The 19076-nt window shown below is 51.7% G+C and overlaps 1 protein-coding gene, 1 long non-coding RNA gene and 1 other non-coding gene across 5 annotated transcripts; all 3 read right to left on the bottom strand.

Moving 5' to 3' along the window:
- Nucleotide 1: 1 nt before the first annotated feature.
- On the bottom strand, nt 2-6030 carry LOC147413109 (uncharacterized). 3 transcript variants are annotated; one of them, XR_015184107.1, is made up of 5 exons: nt 5993-6030; nt 4169-5515; nt 1629-1744; nt 1005-1140; nt 2-17 (listed from the first exon to the last, which is right to left on the bottom strand). It is a non-coding gene; the product is annotated as an uncharacterized LOC147413109 (long non-coding RNA). The 3 variants fall into 3 exon arrangements; XR_015184108.1 differs by lacking the exon at nt 5993-6030 and having other exon boundaries at nt 4169-4235; nt 5373-5653; XR_015184106.1 differs by lacking the exon at nt 5993-6030 and having other exon boundaries at nt 4169-5653.
- Nucleotides 2768-2852, bottom strand: LOC147413110 (small nucleolar RNA SNORD45). Its single transcript, XR_015184116.1, has one exon. It is a non-coding gene; the product is annotated as a small nucleolar RNA SNORD45 (small nucleolar RNA).
- Nucleotides 6031-16832: 10802 nt separating the features above from the next.
- On the bottom strand, nt 16833-19070 carry LOC147413108 (medium-chain specific acyl-CoA dehydrogenase, mitochondrial-like). The gene is made up of 5 exons (XM_086480637.1): nt 19051-19070; nt 18055-18392; nt 17885-17980; nt 16969-17217; nt 16833-16913 (listed from the first exon to the last, which is right to left on the bottom strand). Exons 2-5 carry the CDS (start codon nt 18190-18192, stop codon nt 16833-16835), a joined length of 564 nt encoding a protein of 187 aa, XP_086336763.1. The 5' UTR covers nt 18193-18392; nt 19051-19070.
- Between the last annotated feature and the right edge of the window lie 6 nt (nt 19071-19076).

Below are 19076 nucleotides of genomic sequence, written 5' to 3'. Positions count from 1 at the left end.
GATCAACATCTTCTTGTCTAAAAGAAACAAGAAAAAGCAGTCATAAATCTGCAGAAAACCAGACAACCACACACACGGTGCCCACAAGGTAACATTGCTCTACTGTTTTCCTACGCCCAAAGCAAGCAAGGACCAACTGAACACAACCATCTGTTGTGAAAACACCCTGTTGTCGCCAGAGGCACGTGCTGCTTCAGCGTCGATCTTTCAGGCTGTGACCGATGAGAAAACGGAAGCGTGGTTTATTCTCAGAGGAAAACCTGAACTGGAAATTAGTTCAGGGCCTCATTTGCCTCTTTAGGCACCCACACGCTGAATAGCCCAGGAAACGGCGCAGAAGTGAGCAGCAAAGCAAACCCAGGGCACCCCAAGAGACCCCCTGACTACACGAGTCCCTCTCTCCCTTTCACCCCGAGGTCCCAAAGCACCAGGGCAGGAGCAGGCAGGGCAGGCGTGTGCTCGGGTCACACCAGGGAGGAGAGGGCAGGAACAGCCCCGGGCACGCAGGATTAGTAAAGGGAATTCCCGCTCTCAGCTGGGGTCAGTCCGTGCCCAAGGCCAGCACTGATCCAGACACGAAACTGAGGGGGTCAGTGAACCCCAGGGGCCACACCCGCTGCACCTTCTTCCCTCGCCTCGTCCACGAGTTGTTTTCCAGGCTCCTCCACCTCACCCTGGCTCAGGCCCCTGCAGGCTGGCTCAGGGCTGGTGGGGGGGGTGGCGACCCTGGGGGCAGCAGCAGGAGCCGCTCTGACCCTGGGTGTGGGGCTGTCCCTGGGGCTGAGCACTCGGGCCCAGGGCTGGTGAACTGGCCCGTGGGCCCTGCAGTCTCCAGGGCCCTTCCTCAGGCCTTGCTATGCTGGGAATTCCCTGCTCCAGCAGCACCCCTGCTCCTGTCCCTGCCAGCTCCTACGTTCTACTGGAGTATCACTGAGGTCTCATAACACTTTTAATTTGATCTGACCAGCACCCTTGAAAGACATGATCTCAGTTTGCTACTTTACCTGGACAACCTTCTTTATTTCCACTTGAAATGGGACAGAACAGACCAGCTAAGCCATAATGGGCTCTCAACCACAGGGAAAATCCATACCACAAGCCTCTTCATCACGTTACCCCAAAATCTCCTTCCTCCTTCATCTAGAGAAATGACAACGAGAGGATTTATTCAGTGGGTGCGCACAACAGGCATGGGGGTGTAGGCGTTCTTAACAGTCATTTCTGATTTGTTTAGATCAGGCAAAAGCACCAAGAGTTGGAGACTAATCAACCAACAGTGGTCTTGAGAAGCTTGCAAGTTTATTTTTTTACAATAGTATTTTTACAGAGATCTTCTACGTTGTCTTGTGAGAAACGATCCGTGTGGTACGTGTTTTGGGAACCAGAATTACGCAAGGAGCGGCACGTGACCTCAGCGTGGGATGTCGCAGTGCACGTGCGATGTGAAGTATCCCGTGCTCCCCAGTGAGCCTCGCAAAGCAACTCCACCCTGTTCTTTCCCTCTAATCAAACTGCAGCTCTGCAAAACGCTTACAGCTGGGTGGTGAGGTACACTTTGATGTGAAAAAAACACTTTTTCAGTTTAAGGCTTCCGTTCATTACCCTTTATCTAGTTCAGCATTATTTACCATGTCTCCTGGTCTGTCAGCAAGTCCTCCAGCCTCCCCAGCCAGGCAAGGCACAGCACAGCAGCAGAGCTTCTCTCCATCAGTCCAGCGCCCCCTGCCAAGCACCTGCAGGGGCGCTAGCACCCACCACCAGCATCACACACCAGGACACCAGCAAACAAGAGAAGCAAAACGTTATTTCTTTTCTTTCAAATGTGGCATTGCAAATGGTGTGGGTGATCCTGCAAACTACTACTGGTGCAGAGAAACCACACTGCAGAGTTTCTTCAGGGGAAAAGAGAAGAAAGCTCCTGGATGCAGTCTCTTTTTAGTCTCTTCCCTTCCACAAATAAAAACGCAAGGATGTGATTTTCAAACAGCCATCACCTTCTACGGGAGGGGCTAAAAATCCACAGCACCTTTTCCATGAGTAAAGGCAAAAAGCTTCAGACCAATCACTTCTGATTTCTGGGCGGCGGGGGGGGGGGGGGGGGAAGAATCTGTTGGTTGATTATCCATTTGTCAGTGGAGTTTATGCCAGGTTATAGCATTTCCCACTGCGATGTGAAACACTATTCTACCTGGGACTAACATCCAGGCAAAAGGGATAATTTGCACGACAAAAAACATTTCAGAGCCTGATTTAACAGGGTACAGGTCCAAGTGATCAGCAAGATGCACAGCACATATCCTTTCCTAAGGTAAGGCCTCAACCTGAGAGCAGTTAAAGACTGCGTGAGAGTGTTAGTGACAAAATGAAGCACCAAAACAACGGCTGAAATACTCTGAGCAGTTCACAAAGTATTCCATAAGAGAAGCGACATTATTTTCCCCGGATTCTTCAACTTAAAAAAATAACCTCCATTGAGCTTTGATCAAACCAAAGGCAACAACTAATACCTTCCCTGGTCACCCACCGAGTCCTCCAGACATTGGCTCACACCGCCCAGCTTCGGGCATCGGAGCTGCCGCCAGTTCCCGTGACGGCCTCTGCCAGCGACAGCCGCTGCCAAGCCAAGAACCAGACCTCCCCGACGCCCGCCTGGAAGCAAACTCCCACGGTGGCCGCTTCTCCTCACGCCGGGCCGGGCTGGGACAGGACCTTGGCTCCACGCTTTGGAAGAGCTCCAAGGGCGCAGCCCAAGGAAACCGGAGTCTCGTGGGTCTCAGAGTAATTCTAGAGCTAAAGCGGTGACAGTCATCAACTCCAGGTCAGGTCATACATGCCAGCGCTCATCACGGACCCACGGAGGCGACCTCCTTCCAGCCCGCCCAAGGCTTTCGAACCCAACACGCCTTCTTCCTAAAGCAGGACCCTGCCTTATTCTAACACCAGTGGGGTTTTCCTTCAGGCGGGACACAAACACGTGACACAAGCCACCAGCTGCTGTCGGGAAGCACCAGAGCCTTTTGGTTATCGTTTTCCACCGCGTTTGCACCAGAAGGATAACAAAAGTCACAACAGACGGTGAGAAACTTCACCTACAGGGGAGATGGCTGTGGTGAACCAGTAAGACACAGACCAAGGCCTTTTCCTCAGGGGAAAAGCGCACACCAAGAAAGTTAACTGCTCAGCAGACCGGTACCGTTCTCAAGTCAGACAGGAAAAAAAAGGTGGGTTTGAGGAACACCACAGAAGAACCGACCACCACAATGTTCTTTTGGACAGCCCCAAGCGTAAACACACCACGTGCATATAAAAACTCTATGTCCTATCGTTCACATCACCAAGCATCCTTATTTAAACAGATTTTAATGAGTAATTATCTGCACAATCCCAGTAAAACCTGTAGCTAAGAAATAATTTGACAAGACTGCCACAAAAGCTATCGAGAACGCAGACAAAACCGTCACCCAAGGAACATTAAAAGTACAACATTCCCAACCTGACCATGGTTTTTAAGGGCGTGAACCCTCCAGTTCTCCAGTCACGGTATCACCTTGTCAACGAGGTGCCAAAACCGTTTTTGCCACAGCACCCGCCTCCCGAGTCTCCAGTCACCAAAGCTCACTCAATGAAGGGGCTTGTGTCGACCCCTCCCCCGTGACAGTCCCCTGGATGTGCCGAGGGGCGGCAGAAGACGAGGACCGTGGCCTGGGCTGGCACTTGCTGCCCCACCTCGTGCCGACGGGATTCGATGAACGCCACAATTTCAGCCGCCTTCGTCCGGAGCAGCCGGCCCACGGGACGCCACGCTGCCCACCGCCAGGGAACACCGCTCGTCCCCAAACACCCCGACAGACCGCGCCCCCAGCGGGGCGTTATTGCAGCCCTTCTGCAGGAGAGCCCAGCGCCAAAACACAGCAACGACAAGGCCTTCGTTAACACGGACTAAGGCTGCAGCCCGGGGAATGTTTTCCCTCCCAGGAACGACTCCGGAGGGACGAACCGCCCGTCGAGACGCCCTGCGTCACGCCCGCGTGCGGACACTCCCGCGAAGACCACGCACGTGGGAAGGGACCCATTCGCTTCAGACCCTCAGTTCTTACCTCAGCGTCCAAACCAACCCTCAGACCACCACGACTCAGAAATAACCCGTCTGACATTTAATAAAACTCACCGTCAAGTGCCAAAGCTGTCACAATCGGGAGCTGCACTGGGAAAGCAGCTCACACACGCACATCTACCTGCAGAGAAAGAGAGACATAGATATGTGTACATACATATATACATATATGTATACACACATCTCCTATACACCTCCTTCTGCTTCCCTGCGCTGCCTCAATGCAGCACCTCCAGCCCTGGGCGTTCAGCACAGCCACAACCACCACAACCCAGGGTGCCTCCAGCTCCCGGCGGGGCATGCGGACACAGGCAATTCTTGGCATTTCCCACCTCCTGGGACTGGAATCCAATCCTTGGGGCGACACCTGCCAGGCAGCCCACACCTCTCACACCCATGGCGTTGCTCAGCCCCAGCAAGCTCAGGGCAGGGCCGCGCCCAGACGCCGCCAGCCTCCTGCCGCGGGAGCCGCACGCAAACGCAGCCGCAGCCTCCTCGCACGCAGAGGAGCGACGAGGAGCTCGCATCCCGGGTCTCAGAGCAGCTCCAGAGCTGAACTGACCATCCTCAGCGTTCTGCTCAGGTAATACATGCCAAAACCCATCACAGACCGCGGGAAACGAGCCAAGCGGCTCCTGTGGGCACGTCACGGGCGATGGCGGGGCAAGAGCAGGGCTGGGGAGCGCCCCCAGCCCAAATCTCCCGGGGAAGGCGAGGGCTGGCGCTCCTCAGAGCAGCGCGGCCGCGCTGGAACAGGACAGGACTCGCGTGGCCACCTCTCCCCGTCCCACAGGAGCCGCACGGGCCGCGTGACTCCCCACGAGTCACACGCTCGGGGCACCAGGTTTCCCGTCAGGCTCTCGCGCAGCGTCCCCCGCTGCGGTGCCGAGGGAGAACCTGACGAGCACAGGGAGTTCTCTGTGTTCTCACACCGCACAGCGCGATGCCTTTCACAGCCCACCCCAGTAAAGACCGCAATTGGCTGCCAGGAGGTTGCCAGCACAGAACGTTACTCGGGGGCTACTGTCACTGGCACATCCAGCTGCTGGCAGTGAAAAGTGCCCAAAGGCTGCCTTCTTCGCAAGCAGAACCATTTCTTTTTCAGGCAAGAAAAGACCCGAAGCTCAGAACCTTGCAGAAAGGAACAAGACACAACTCCGCCCTTCACAAAACCTCCTCTTTCATCACAGCAAACAAACACACCTTCACCTACAGACGCAAAGGCGCCACCCAAGGAACCCCAAGGTCATAGACTTACCCATGTCAACACAGCCACTACCTCTTAAAGATCTAAAAACTACCCCGTGAGCCTCCAGCGAGCAATCCAGCTTCTTCCTGCCAGCTCTCTACACCCTCAACGCCTTCGTTTGCATCAGCAACACAGAGACATCACAGAGGAAACTGGGGAAAAAAAGCCACGGGAAAGATCACAGAGGGGCACAAGTTTTAACATTCATATCTCTCTAAACCCGGGATTTTTCCCCCGGCTAACTCGGGCAATTCGGCAGCGGGACGTGCCCGCTCGGACACCGACCTGGCTCCGCCGGCCGGCCCTCCCCGCGGGGCACGTCCCCCCCTGGCTTCCCGGCTCGGCCGAACCCTCCCCAGGCACCGCGGAAACCCCCCGCGACGCGGCCGAGCCGAACCGCCAGCGGCTGCCGACCGCCCCGACCGGCGGAGGCCGAGGGCCCGCCGGGGCCTCCCCGCAGCCCCGCGGACCCGGGACCCACGCCGCCAGGCCCGGCCGGGCGGGCTCAGCCTCCCCGCCGGGTCCGCGGCAGCTCCGCAAGGAGCGATCGCTGCCGGAGCCCCCCGGAGCCCCCCGAGCCCCCGGGCCGGGCCCTCTCCGCCCCACGCGGCAGCAGCAGCAGCACCCACCGCCGCCGCCGCCCGCGCCGGAAAGGGCGCCACGCCGCGGGGCGGGGCAAGACGTCGCTGGCGGAACGAGCCCGCTATAGGTGGCCCTGCCGTTCGCCTGATCCGAGCATCGCGGGCTGAGGCGGCGCCGCGGGCGGGACGGGCCGGCAGTGCTGAGGGTGCCCCGCGACAGGCAGGCAGGCAGGCAGGCAGGCAGGCAGGCAGGCAGGCAGGCAGGCAGGCAGGCAGGCAGGGAGGGAGGGAGGAAGGACCCCGGGCGGAAGCGGGGCCTTTCACCAGCGGTCGCTCGCCGCGGCTGAGTGGAGCGGGTGGGGTTTGTGCAGGCGGCGGCGGCGGCTGCTGTGTTCCGTCAGGAGTTGCCCCCTTTTCCATCAGAAATTGACCCTTTCCTTCAGGAATTGCCCCCTTTCCGCCTGTGGTGGGTTGACCCTGACCAAAATGCCAGGTGCCCACCAAAGCCGCTCTATCACTCCCCTCCTGAAGTGGACAGGGAAGAGAAAAAAAAAAAAAATACCAAGAGGCTTGTGGGGTTGAGATAAGGACAGGGGGATCCCTCAGCATTGACCGTCACGGGCAAAACAGACTCGATTAAAGGAAAATGTGATTTATTACCAATTAACTCAGAGAGGAGTAATGAGAAATAACACCAAATCTTAAAACACCTTCCCCCCACCCCTCCCTCCTTTCCCGGGCTGAACTTTGATCCTGATTTCTCTCCCTCCTTCCCCCCCGTCGGCACGGAGGAACAGGGAATGGGGGTTGGGGTCAGTTGTTGTTTTCTGCTGCTCCTTCCTCCTCCGGGGGAGGACTCCTCACACGTTTCCCCTGCCCCAATGTGGGGTCCCCCTCACGGGAGAAAGTCCTCCATGACTTCTCCAGCATGAGTCTTCCCACGGGTTCAGTCCTTCATGAACTGCTCCAACGTGGGTCTCCTCCATGGGGTGCAGTCCTTCAGGAACCGACTGCTCCAGCATGAGCCCCCCTCACAGGGTCACCGGCAGCAAACCTGCTCCAGCGTGGGCTTCCCTCTCTGCACGGGCCACAGGTCCTGCCAGGAGCCTGCTCCGGTGCAGGCTTCCCACGGGGTCACAGCTTCCTTCAAGTATCCACCTACTCCAGCGTGGGGTCCTCCACGGGGTGTAGGCAGTCATCTGCTCCACCGCCCACGGGCTGCAGGGGGACAGCCTGCCTCACCGTGGTCTTCGCCACAGGCCTCAGGGGAATCGCTGCTCCGGCGCCTGCAGCATCTCCTGCCCCTCCTTCTGCACCGACCTGGGTGTCTGCAGGATGTTTCTCTCCCATATTCTCACTCCTCTCACTCGCTGCAATTCCTGCTGCCCGACAACTTTTTCACTCTCTTAAATACGTTATCACAGAGGCGAAAAACGCTGTCGCTGATGGGCTCGGCCTTGGCCAGCGGCGGGTCCGTCTTAAAGCCAGCTGGCATTGGTTATATCTGACATAGGGGAGACTTCTAGCAACTTCATACAGAAGCCACCTCTGTAACACCCCCCACTACCAAAACCTTGCCACGCAGACCCATTACATTCCACCTCTAGCAATATAAGCTGGGGAAAACAGGAAGAAGGGGGGCACATTCATTTCGCATTTGTTGTCCGGAGTAACCACTACGCATACCGGAGTCCTGCTTCCCAGAAAGTGGCTGGACATCGCCTGCTGATGGGAAGGAGAGAATAAGATCTGTTGTTTTGCTTTTGCTTCCACGCACAGCTTTTCCTTCATTAAACTGTCTTTATCTGACCCACGTGTCTGTTGTTATTTTTTCTCTCCCCTGTCCAGCTCAGGGGGTTGGAGTGATAGAGTGGCTCTGGTGGGCACCTGGTATCTGGCCAGGACCAAACCACCACAGTCAGACCCATCTGTTACATCAGCTAAATCACCGCTGTTCACGCTGGTTTGTCTGCTCACGCGGCGGCGCTGTGTCAACTCGTACATGCACTGTGTGCTCCCTGCGCTGATAGTTGGGACCTCTGGGAGGGGGATCAGGACTAGCATCTTGCTGCACTGTCTAATGTCAACTTATGATCTGATTGCATCACTGGTCACGAGGTTAAGCTGGTATTTGTATGTGGCATTGCTGTCATGCCCATCCCCCAGGCACCTTCTCATGGCATTTGTTACTCATCGCACCCAGTCCACAGGAGGGACAAAGGAGGACACTTTCTCCCACTCTTCCACCTCTCCTTCCACATTCAGGCTCATTAGAGCAGCTTTTGAGAATTCCAAATATCTCTGGGATGCCCAAGCCACCATGTTCTTCTTGCTGTATCTCCTGAATGTGTCCCAGGGTATTGTTCACGGTTAAACAAACTTTTGCTAAGAACACCACCCAGAGATCTGCCCTGAGGCTGGATAATTATGAGTGGCAGGGTGTGTGGGAGAGTACGGGCAAGTGCCTGGGACAGTGGTTACCCCTAGTGTTTTGGAATTTCACACCTGAACAAATACAGAATCCTGAAAAACTAGTAAAATACTTGGAAAAGGTATGCTGTCACCCTGGCAATTCCAGAGAGACACAAATCACTGCAATATTCTGGGGCCTGGCCCATGCCTACCGAGCCCTTCTCGGCACTGCTCAGTGCCCTCAAGGGGAAGAGAAGGTCTCTGGACCTTCTAAGTAATTTTCACACTATACCCTAATGCCATTGAGTTACAGAGGGGCAGAACCCATTTGTCTTTCTGGAGTGACAGGGGCATCCCAACAGCTAACTGTACTGGAAGCTGACGTGAGTCTAAGTGGGAATGAGTGGCATAAACACCCCATTGTGACTGGCCCAGAGGCTCCGTGCATCTTTGGCACAGACTACCTCAGGAGGGGGTATTTCAAGGACCCAAGAGAGTACCCATGGGCCTTTGGTATAGCTGCCTTGGAGATGGAGGAAGTTGAATAGTTGTCCACCTTGCCGGGTCTCTTGGAGGACCCTTCTGTGGTGTGGTTGCTGAAGGTTGAAGAATAACGGGTGCCAATCGCTACCACTTCGGTACATCGGCGGCAATATCGCACCGACCGAGACTCTCCGATTCCCACCCATGAGCTGATTCGTCAACTGGAGAGTCAAGGGGTGATCGGCACAACTCGCTCACCCTTTAACAGCCCCACGTGGCCAGTGCGAAAATCTAATGGAGAGTGGAGACTAACAGTAGACTATCGTGGCCTGAATGAAGTCACGCCACCACTGAGTGCTGCCGTGCCAGCCACGCTAGAACTTCAATCCCAACTGTAGTCAAAGGCAGCCAAGGGGTACGCCACAACTGGTATCACTCGTGCGTTTTTCTCAATCCCTTTGGCAGAAGAGTGCAGGGCACCGTCTGCTTTCACTCGGAGGGGTGTCCAGTACCCCTGGAATCGACTGCCCCAGGGGTGGAAACACAGTCCCACCATTTCCCATGGACAGATTCAGACTACACTGGAACAGGTGAAGCTCCAGAACACCTGCAATACATCAATGACATCATCGTGGTGGCCAAACCATCTGGTTCCTGACATCTGGATACCAGCATCTGCACAAAGCACCTCTGACCAGTGCAACTGGCGCAGCAGCTGCCCCTGGGACTCAGCTGGAACCACAACTGGTAGCAGACGCTGTGCTGGGCCATCTCTGTGGCTCACCAGCCCACACAAGGCATGAAATTGAGCATCGCTGCAGCGAGGCTCTGACTGATCCCTTCCTGCTGTGCAGGCTACAGCACGTCCACGCATGGATCTGAACCTCAGCTTCCAAAGTCAGATGGTTACCAGAGGGAAATACACTGACTGGGTGCTGCTTTCTCCAAGGCTCTTGGGATTTTCTTTGGAACTTCGGTGGGTTTTGGGGAATAGCTCCCTATTCTAGCTTTCTACTTCCCTCTGACAACATTAACAGAAAGTATGAAGGTAAATGTCGCACGAATAAAATACTGAAAATGCATTCTTACTCTGTAAAGTCAGCAAAGCTGGACTACTCACCCCTGGGATGCCAGCTAGGAATCAGCCTGGGATCCAGCCGAGGAGTTCGAAAAGCCCTCCCGGTGGCCGCATCTGCAACCAAACACCCATGAGAAGTTACCGTCACGTGTTCTGACCCACGTGGCCATAACTGAACAGCAGAACATAGAAAGGGGCCATGTCATGACACGGCACAGGCGCGTGGGGCTGCGTTCTCACCCCCGCAGAGGCTCCTGGCTGACTTTGGGCTTTGAGCTGGCAGCTCCCGAAGGTTTAAGGACAAGACCATGACGCACCCGCGCGACCTCTCTGCAGCTCAGCCCTGGAACCCAGCCGGGAAGCTGGACAGACCTCACCTGCAACCGTGTCCGTGAATGACCACAACACAGAGCAGCTCCTGTGAAACTTTTCAATGTGCTGCTTCAGGTCTGAATGCCAGTGAACGCAGCTCAGACACAGCACTGCTCCAGAGCGCTCCTCTCGCCTTCTGCTCAGGTGCCTCTTGCAGATAGTTACCGGCTGCCTGCAGTAGCGTAGAGCTGTCAGCTCCCTGGAACTCCCAAGGCTCATAATTGGGCTCCAGCTGAGAAGTTCGATAAGCCAGGCCAAGGCCATCACCTGCAATCAAGCAGAGCTCAGAGAAGTTTACACACACACACACAGAGGAAGCCCACCCCTGGGAACTGGAGGAAAAAGCGACAACAGACTGTGACAGGCGGCAGCAGCGCTACCCCTGTGTGTTCCTGCAGGCTGGGGACCTGCGGTTCATCCGAGGGGAGCAGGACTGCAGGACTAGAGCAGAAATGCTCCTGTTTTCCCGAGCAGACCTCTCCTGAGCGTGCCCCTCTGGGGTGGCCCCGAGGCTGACAGCCGGGATCCAGCCAGGGAGTGGCAGAGCCACGGCCCTGGGCACGGCTGCAGCGAGCCCAGGGAGAAATGTTGCCGTGGGCTGTTGTCTGGCTCCCACGGTGCCATGCGCTCACCTGCCCTAGCACACAGTGGGGGCAGGCTGCCCTGGGGCAGGGCAGTGTGGCATGAGGCCGAGTGTCCCCACAGGGACTTTAGTGCTGGGTTTCTTACCCTGCACGGCCGCTCCCACCAGAAAATCCCCCCAAAGCAGCCACGGCCCCTCTACAGCTCCCCGCAGGGTGTCTGCCCCTCTGCCGGCACCGCGGTGCCTGCCTGGCTTGCCCGGCCCGGCCCAGCTGCTCTCCCAGACCCAGTCTTAGCCTTGGCCCCACGCCGCCCCACTGAGGCGCATTGGATGCCACACCGCACTCCTCGGGGCTGGGTGCTGGCCCTCTGCCTGCCTACCTGCTCCCTGTGCTCGTCTTGGAGCAGCCTGCGGGCTTGCAGGACCACCAGGAGGAGGAGGCGGGTAAGGACCCGGGCCCCACACACTTGCACCATGCTGCTACCGGCTGCTGCTGCTGCCACCGCTGCCGGAGTGTTGCCCACAGCTGGCGTGGCACAGCACAGCAGAGCGAGGCTCTGTCACCTCAGAGACCTGTCAGGCCACATGCCCCCCCAGGCCCCCCCAGCGTACCCCCGGTGCCATTGAGTTACCGAGTCTGCACACTCTTGTGTTTCCTCGTTCTCCGTGCGTGGGGAAGAAGCCGAAGCGGAGAAGGGTGGATGGACCTGTTTTGGCAGGTGTCGTGTCTCTAGTACCTCACCTGTCGTGCCTCTAGGATAGAACTCTTGCATGAATATATTTCAAAACACCTTTCTCTGTCTTTGAGATGAGAGGGAGAGTTATATACCCTGTTTGCTTTCTGGGTTAAGAAATGAAGGAAAACAAGGCCTGTCTTCTCAAGTGTGGCTTCAGGAGCCCACTGGTGAAAGAGCCTGAAAGGCTGGAGCGGATGGTGAGCCTCCGAGGACAGCGACCTGTCTAACTGCAGTGCACTTCAAAGTTAATGGCTGAAATCTTTTGTGCCTTTCCTTGGGAGCCAAATGCAGTATGTCTGACCTCACAGGCACGCTGGTTCTCCAGATGCCCGCGGGCTATACCCAGGCGGGTCCGGAAGAGCAGTCCAGGGTCACTTCTGCTGTCCCCTCCACGTGGGCACCAGATACGTCAGTGTGCTCAGAGGTGCAGGTCCCGCCCTGCCCAGCGACCGGTAGTTGTTATCACCTGATACAAAACAGTACGTAAGCGCGTGGACTGAGCACCGGTTTGGTGTCAGGAAGGGCTGTTGAGGCCTCTTCCATTCGGTACCAAAGCCCGTCACCGGCCTGCAAGTACAGACCAGGCTGTATGAGGGGGCTCCATCTGACGCCTTCGAGTTCAGCTGATGACAAAACCATGACACAGCGCAGCTCTTTCACCTGCAGCTGCTTTGCGTTTTACCTGCAGAAGGTCCTGGGCAGACCCTCGCCTGCCCACGTCCACCTCCAGGCAGCAGCTCCAAAAGGCCCGAAACTCAGCGGACAGTTGCTCGCGGTTCTGCAGCTCTGGTGTCCCGTTGGTCGCTATCAGATACGTCACCTAGAGAGAACAGAAACACGAGACTCCACCTGTTTCTTTCTGACCCAGAACTGCTCACAGAGAGCCCATTTTTTTAAGGTCCAATCTCCGGTGCCAGTTTCTTCCCTGGCAGAGGGTTAGAGATGATTTTTCTACAAAAAAAAAACCCTGATGCAGCCACAGCTACTCCAACATCGTGATCTTGCCTTGACAGCTGATTGCAGTGGCTGACCTAGTTAGTAGGAACTCCATCTGCAAAAGCACATTTTGCTTCTCCATGCATCAACACCAGCTTTACTGGCTATTTTAAAGAGTGAATTTGGTCCAGCTGTATTATTCCAAAGGATGATTACATAAAATGCATCCCTGCAGTGCTCACTGCTCCCTAAAGTACAGCTTCCTTAAAACAAACCTAGTCCAGACTTTCGCTCTGTTCTAGATACAAATGGTAACCAGGTGAAAAAAAATGTAGATCCATCAGCTTATTCCTTGGATAAACAGAAACATTCGGAATCTCATTTTCTACACAGACGTGTAAGCTGCGTACACAGATTCACTATGAAGAAAAAGCATAACTGGGCAGACAGGAGCCACTTCAACTCTGTCTTTCAGCAGTCTCCAAATTCCAGATCGGCAAGTCTTCCTGACAGACCTCAGGCCAAGGAATTAGAACAGAATTTTGCAAAACATCGGGTGAGCATTATCCAGGGCAGTTCACTTGGAACCAAGGTCTCACATGCTGAGAAGCTGGACAGATGAGTTCATTCTGCTTTTGCAAGATGTTCTTCAGAAGCACAGGACAAACATTTTCAACTGTGTGCAGCTAAACTTGCAGAATATGTCTCAAATATACAGCAATAACAATAGAAATAGGTCTAGGAGTCTTCCATGAAAACGTTTGCCATGACAAGAAGAGCTCCGCACTACTGGCATTTAAAGAGATGGTGGCCAAAGGCACTTTGCTCTTATCCTCTTAAACACAGAGGAAAATTTTCAGGCCTAAAAAGGCAAATGAACCATCCTAGAGTAAAAACAATAAAAGGAAGTTTCTCTACTTTTCCCTGGTGCTGCCCCAGGGACGTCCCTTCTCCTGCGGTAAAGGAACACAGCACCCATGTCAGCCTTGGGAATTTTATTCCGGCTCCATTCACCTGGCTGTGAAACAGGAGTGCCAGGACAAAGGGAGCTCTTTCAGTTGCTCCTTTCTTCACAGAACACCAATCAGCAGAGTCATCTGTAGCTGGGTACTGCACCTTTTAAGTAGTTCTACAACCACAGAAAAAGGTCTAGGGGAAGCCAAAGCACCTTCTTGCCGTGTCTCTTTTGCTTTCCTGTGATCTAGCTGGTAGAGAAAAACAAGTACAGTACAACGGAAATAAGTGTTTGCAGTAGCTGGAAAGGGGCAACAAGCTCATGGATTTCTTTAATGTACCCAGAAACAAGAAGGGATTTGGCATACAGCTGAAGTCTGTGAAAATGAGATCCTAAAGTTATCCAGGGCACCCAGATACATGACAGAACAACATACGGATGATTTAGAAGCCTGAAACTGTAGAAGATCCGCAGCATTTGGAAAGTTGCTACAGTTTTGAGGAACACTGATGCACTGCAGTTATTAAAATGCAAAAGCAAACAGAAATGCCTAGGATTTGGTTTGTTGGGTTTTCTGAAAACTGAAACTGGGGAGGTCCGACCGGCATTTCAAAGGACTTTTATCACACCAATATTTGTCCCTCAGGCCCCAGGCATATGCCTGCTGGAAGGAAATCACAGTGAGAAAAAACAAACACTGTCACAGAAATATCCAGGACGTGTCGGGGATAGCCTGACTGAGGAAGATGAAATTGGCCTCGACAGCGTCCCAGCATACCCGTGAGAAGATGAAAGAAGTGGATGAAGAATGTTGTAAACAGGTTTGAGGAGGTGATAAGAGACTGAGCAAGGAGAGACTGAACAAATGAATACCACAGAGCAGAAATTTGTCAAGAGAATAGTAGATGAAGTAGGAAGTACAGTAGGAGCTCCAGCCAACCAGTACGTGAATGGAGGTGAATGGACAGAGCTATTGAGCGAATCATTTTAGCAGCATTAGTGCGTGAACTGGTGGACAGATAAGAAAGGTTACAAAAGGGTAAGCTTTTTCTGCTGCGCCATCTCGGCCACCTTGGCCTTTTGTAACTTAATAAAGGCTGCCTTCTTACATATATTTTTGTCGGTGTCGGTCCCTACTGCGAAAAGGACACTTTTGGCTGGGAAGTGATTCATTCCTGGGAGTTCTGCATCAGCTGGGAAGAACCTGAGCACCAGGTTTTGGCAAGGCTGAACAAACCCTTCGGAGGGGGCAGTGATATTTATCCTCAGCGAGAGGAAAACACAGGGCCGGTAACATTCCAGGATTCATTTGTCACTTGAGCCCAACTATTCTCTTTCAGCTATCCCATCAGATATCGAGGGGGCTGTTAAAACCTTTAGAACACACGGCAGATTATACTAAAACCACCCACAGACAACCTGCCAGGAAGGCTCTTCAATTCTGCTACACAGCTCTCACAGAAGCCTCTCACAAAACAGCCTGCCTAAACCAGCGGAATCACCGGAGCAGAAGCAACTGGCCCCTGTGGCACTGAGCTCATTGCCCACAGAGGCGGTGCCAGAGCTTTTAGCTGTGCAGCATTTAAGGTAACTAGAACCAGAAGCGATGAATTGTTATACAATCAACTTCAATCACAGTTACTCTGTCATTATTTAAGTAAGAGCGTATTTAATAGATCAACGCTGATTTACTTGCTTATAAAATATACACACAGATCAACACAAGGTATTTTTAGCCTAAAAACTCGGTATTTGACAACATCCCAAGACGCATTTAAAGTGTCTTTTTCCCTGAACCTTCTCCAAATGCTAGAGCCTTCCACAAACTGCACGTTTTACACACACATGTAACACGTAAAAATGGACTCATCACACTTGCAACACTGCAGAACACAAACATTACTTTTTACATCTTCTCAACACTATTTCCTAGTAACAATACTGTCAGAACTTAAAAACATTAGGGCCACTGGAGTAATCTCAGAATTCAAACACCACAGAGCTTTCAGTTTTCTTCTGTTAAGTTCTTCATCACCGTCAGCCACCCAGGAGAACGATAGGGAAGAAAAGCACAGGAGGACAACAAAGTTTCTGTACTTGAAACAAATGCCCAAAAGCAGTTTTTGGGAATTGGGCAGTAATATAGGAAAGCGTAATCAAGAGGCATGGATGAAATAACTGCAAAGACAAAAGCCCTTCCTGTATTCGTTTGGGGATGAAGGGGAGCAGAAAAAACACCAAAGAACTAATACTAAATCTGATAAATTTGAACAATTGGGGGAAAAAAAAAAAAAAGAAAGTCTACCTAGCCATGCATTGGTAATGGATCAGTGTAACGGAAAGTCTAAATAACTGTTTATTTGTCAAACAACCTTGCAACCCTCCCACCGTCTTTCTCTAGAAAAGCGTGGAACCTGACAGGAAAGCCAGCCCAACCATAACAAAGTTCAATTACTCATTGCTTTCCTCACTCGCAAGACTGCAATTAGGAGTAAGAGCCTTTCCATTCCAAACCAGTAGTTTTCTGTCTGTAGACAGAGAAAAATCCTCAGCTACAGAGAATAGTTTTGATTTTAGAGTCAGCTGTAAGAGAAATTTGAACTGCCTGGATTCTTAAGAAGCTGTTACAACGATTACGGATCATGGTCCGCATGCATTTCTTGATGTCATCTATTTCGATATGTTTTATGTAGTCATTATTAATGTCAGAAAGAGGCGGAAAGATAAAGATGACTGGTTTTGCTGAACATAATGAAATTACTCTTGCTGGTTAAAGAACCGTAGCATCGTATACGCAAAGAGAAGGGTTACAACGTGGAACACTTTCCTGGTAATAATACTGCAGAAAAATCTCGGGGGATTATGAGTGGCTGTGGGCTAAACACGCGAATGAGCCTGGTTTTTCCTCTTTGAAGAAAAACCCAAGCAGCTAATCCTGGCAGGTTGCGCTGCGCTTCTGTTAATGCAACATACATGAGGTAACTAATCCGTGGTGCTCCGTGCTGGTGAGGTCCCACCTGTAGTAATCTGCCCAGGTGATGGTACCAAAGTTTCAGACAGAAGGTTTAGAGCATAGCAAGGCGAGGACAGCGCTTATAACCATCGCTACTTACAGAATACCAAATCGAGCATTTTCATCACTGTATTCTATGGTGCTTTTTTCTAAGAGTTCAAAAGCTTCAAAATGGAGAGTCCAAGAATTTGAAAGAGTTACCACATCAGGAAAAAAAACCTCACACCGCTAAATTTATTTCTCTCGTGTAGGTTAAGTTGTCGATCTTAATGCAAGGAGTTTTGTAGGCAAGAATTTGCCTGATTTGAGTGCCCTTTCTTTAAATGGCAGGATTATCGCTCTCATCCTTCAAACTTCTTTCATATGCGTACATCATGACTTCAAATAAGTAGCCATTAGTCTATTTTAGATAAAACACACGCATTTCTATAAAGATCACTTTGTTTTTTCCTTACCTGGTAGATTTTAGGATCTCTCATTAGTTTTTCTACAGGATACTCGGTGTTAAAGCCATTTCCTCCAAAAATCTGCGCTGCACCTGCGGCCACTTGGTTTGCAACATGACCCGCGAATGCCTTTGCAAGGGAAGCGCAGCAGGTATTGCTGCGCCCAGCATCGACTTCCCACGCAGCTCTCTGGGAAGCCATCCCACCCAGTTCCACCTTCGCTGCCGTTTCAGCAAGCGTGAAAGACGCTGCCTGGTGCTACGAACGATGACATAAACTAAGTCAACATTGCCTGCTTAAAATTCTGTGGCGTCCAAGAAGTTCTTGATTTGCAGATTCAACACACTCAGGAAATTGTGCCTGAGGAGTGCTACAGAATTTGGATCGGGCTCTCAACTCTGTGTTGAATTAGACTTCCATGTTTTAATTCTAAAATCCACTTAGTCATAGGGCTTCAATATTGAATCACGAAGTTGTGCTTTAGTTTTCGTGAGATCTGTCTTTATTCTTATTTCTTAAAACCTGGTAAGCAGTGCGATTGTTTTCTATTAATATCAATAATAATAATATTAAAAGTCTGGTTTCATGTACCTCACAGAGGTTGTTCCCTTCCCTCAAAATCCCTGTTCATTAGTCGAAGAACTTAAGTATGTCCTGATGGTACATAAGTTTCAGGGTTTGGGTGGAGTTTTCTTTGTGGTTTTGCTATTATCATCAACAAGTTTTAGAAGAATCCCAGGATTTGCTGCACAGCTAGATTTGCTTGGGCAGTGCTGACCTGTATACTTGAAAACCCAAGCAACGGCAGAGATGGAATAAATCACACGTCCTAAATATCAAGGAACAACCTCGAAAATCCACTAGTGGTACATCTGGTAGGAAAAGACAGCTTTTGGATGTATTTATTTTTATGTATTTAACTTACTTCAACAATTGGTTTCCCAAAGGTTTTTCTCTCCAAAGCATATTTAGTAGCTTCATCAAGTGCTCGTTTTGCCAACCCAACAGCACCAGCTGCCGCCTGAATTCAACAGAGCACAGAATGAAAATCAGAAATTCCTATTATATCCTTAAAGTAACATTTCCGACACTTACGGGTGGTCTGGCCTTATCAAAAGCTCCCACTGCAATTTTAAAGCCAGCTCCCTCCACAATTAAGACACTTTCTTTCAGAACTCTTACATCTTCAAAGACAATACCTCTTGTATCGGAGCAGCGCTGACCCATATTCATTTCCCAAAACGGGAAGTTTACAGAGGCTTTTAAAATTCATTTTTTGGCACAAATAAGAGCTTTCTGCATCGGAGAGGCCGTCGTCACGCGTACGGGCTGGAGAGTGGTGTGGAATGCCCTCCTGGACGCTCCTCGTTCTGGCTGTAGGCTAAAAGCAACAGCATCGGTCTTGCCAATCGTCTGCAGCGCTGTGAAATACCCTTTTTTGAATATTATTCTTTCAGTGGATTAAAGCAGAGCTATTTCAGGCTTTGTTAAAATAACGCCTTCAAGAGACATAGCTCCTTTGATTTCTCTGCGACCAGCCTTCTTTGCTATGAAAATTTTAACCGACTTGCCGAAATGTAAAGCCCTTCTCTGAAAGCTGGATTTTGGATAGTGCTTTATTTGGCGTAACAGGTCTAAGTAAGGTGTGCCAAATATTTGTAGCACCGTTACTGCCTTGGGGTGTTTGTTTCTTGATTGCTTGGTTTGTTACTGACAGCTGTGAGAATCGATTTTGTACTTAAAGCAGCAGAAAGACTTCAGCAGGGGGCTACCCTTCTTAAGTTATTATTTGGCACACACATCAGATTAGAAAAATGCTGCTTGTAATCTTGCACAGGCTTTGTACTGATGTGACTCCAGGCGTTTATGTTATTTGAATATTTCATGAAGATTTTTGCATATTCTTCCTATTTTAAATCAAGTCTCAAGCACACGGGATGGGGTGGCTTTGGGACTTTTGAATATCAGCTCAAGCCTGTGTTCTGTGCACCGCTTTATATAGGGTTCTGCTCCGTAGGTCGTGTTTCTATGGTGTGGGAGTTTTAGTTCCTGAGCAGCCCACTTTCTGTTCGTGTGTTGCTGATCTCTTACTTGTGTGGTTTCTGCAGACCTCACCT

Source organism: Leptosomus discolor, unplaced genomic scaffold (assembly GCF_034619465.1).
Source record: "Leptosomus discolor isolate bLepDis1 unplaced genomic scaffold, bLepDis1.hap2 HAP2_SCAFFOLD_40, whole genome shotgun sequence".
NCBI lineage: Eukaryota > Metazoa > Chordata > Aves > Leptosomiformes > Leptosomidae > Leptosomus > Leptosomus discolor.
This window is presented reverse-complemented; position numbering and strand designations above follow the sequence as displayed.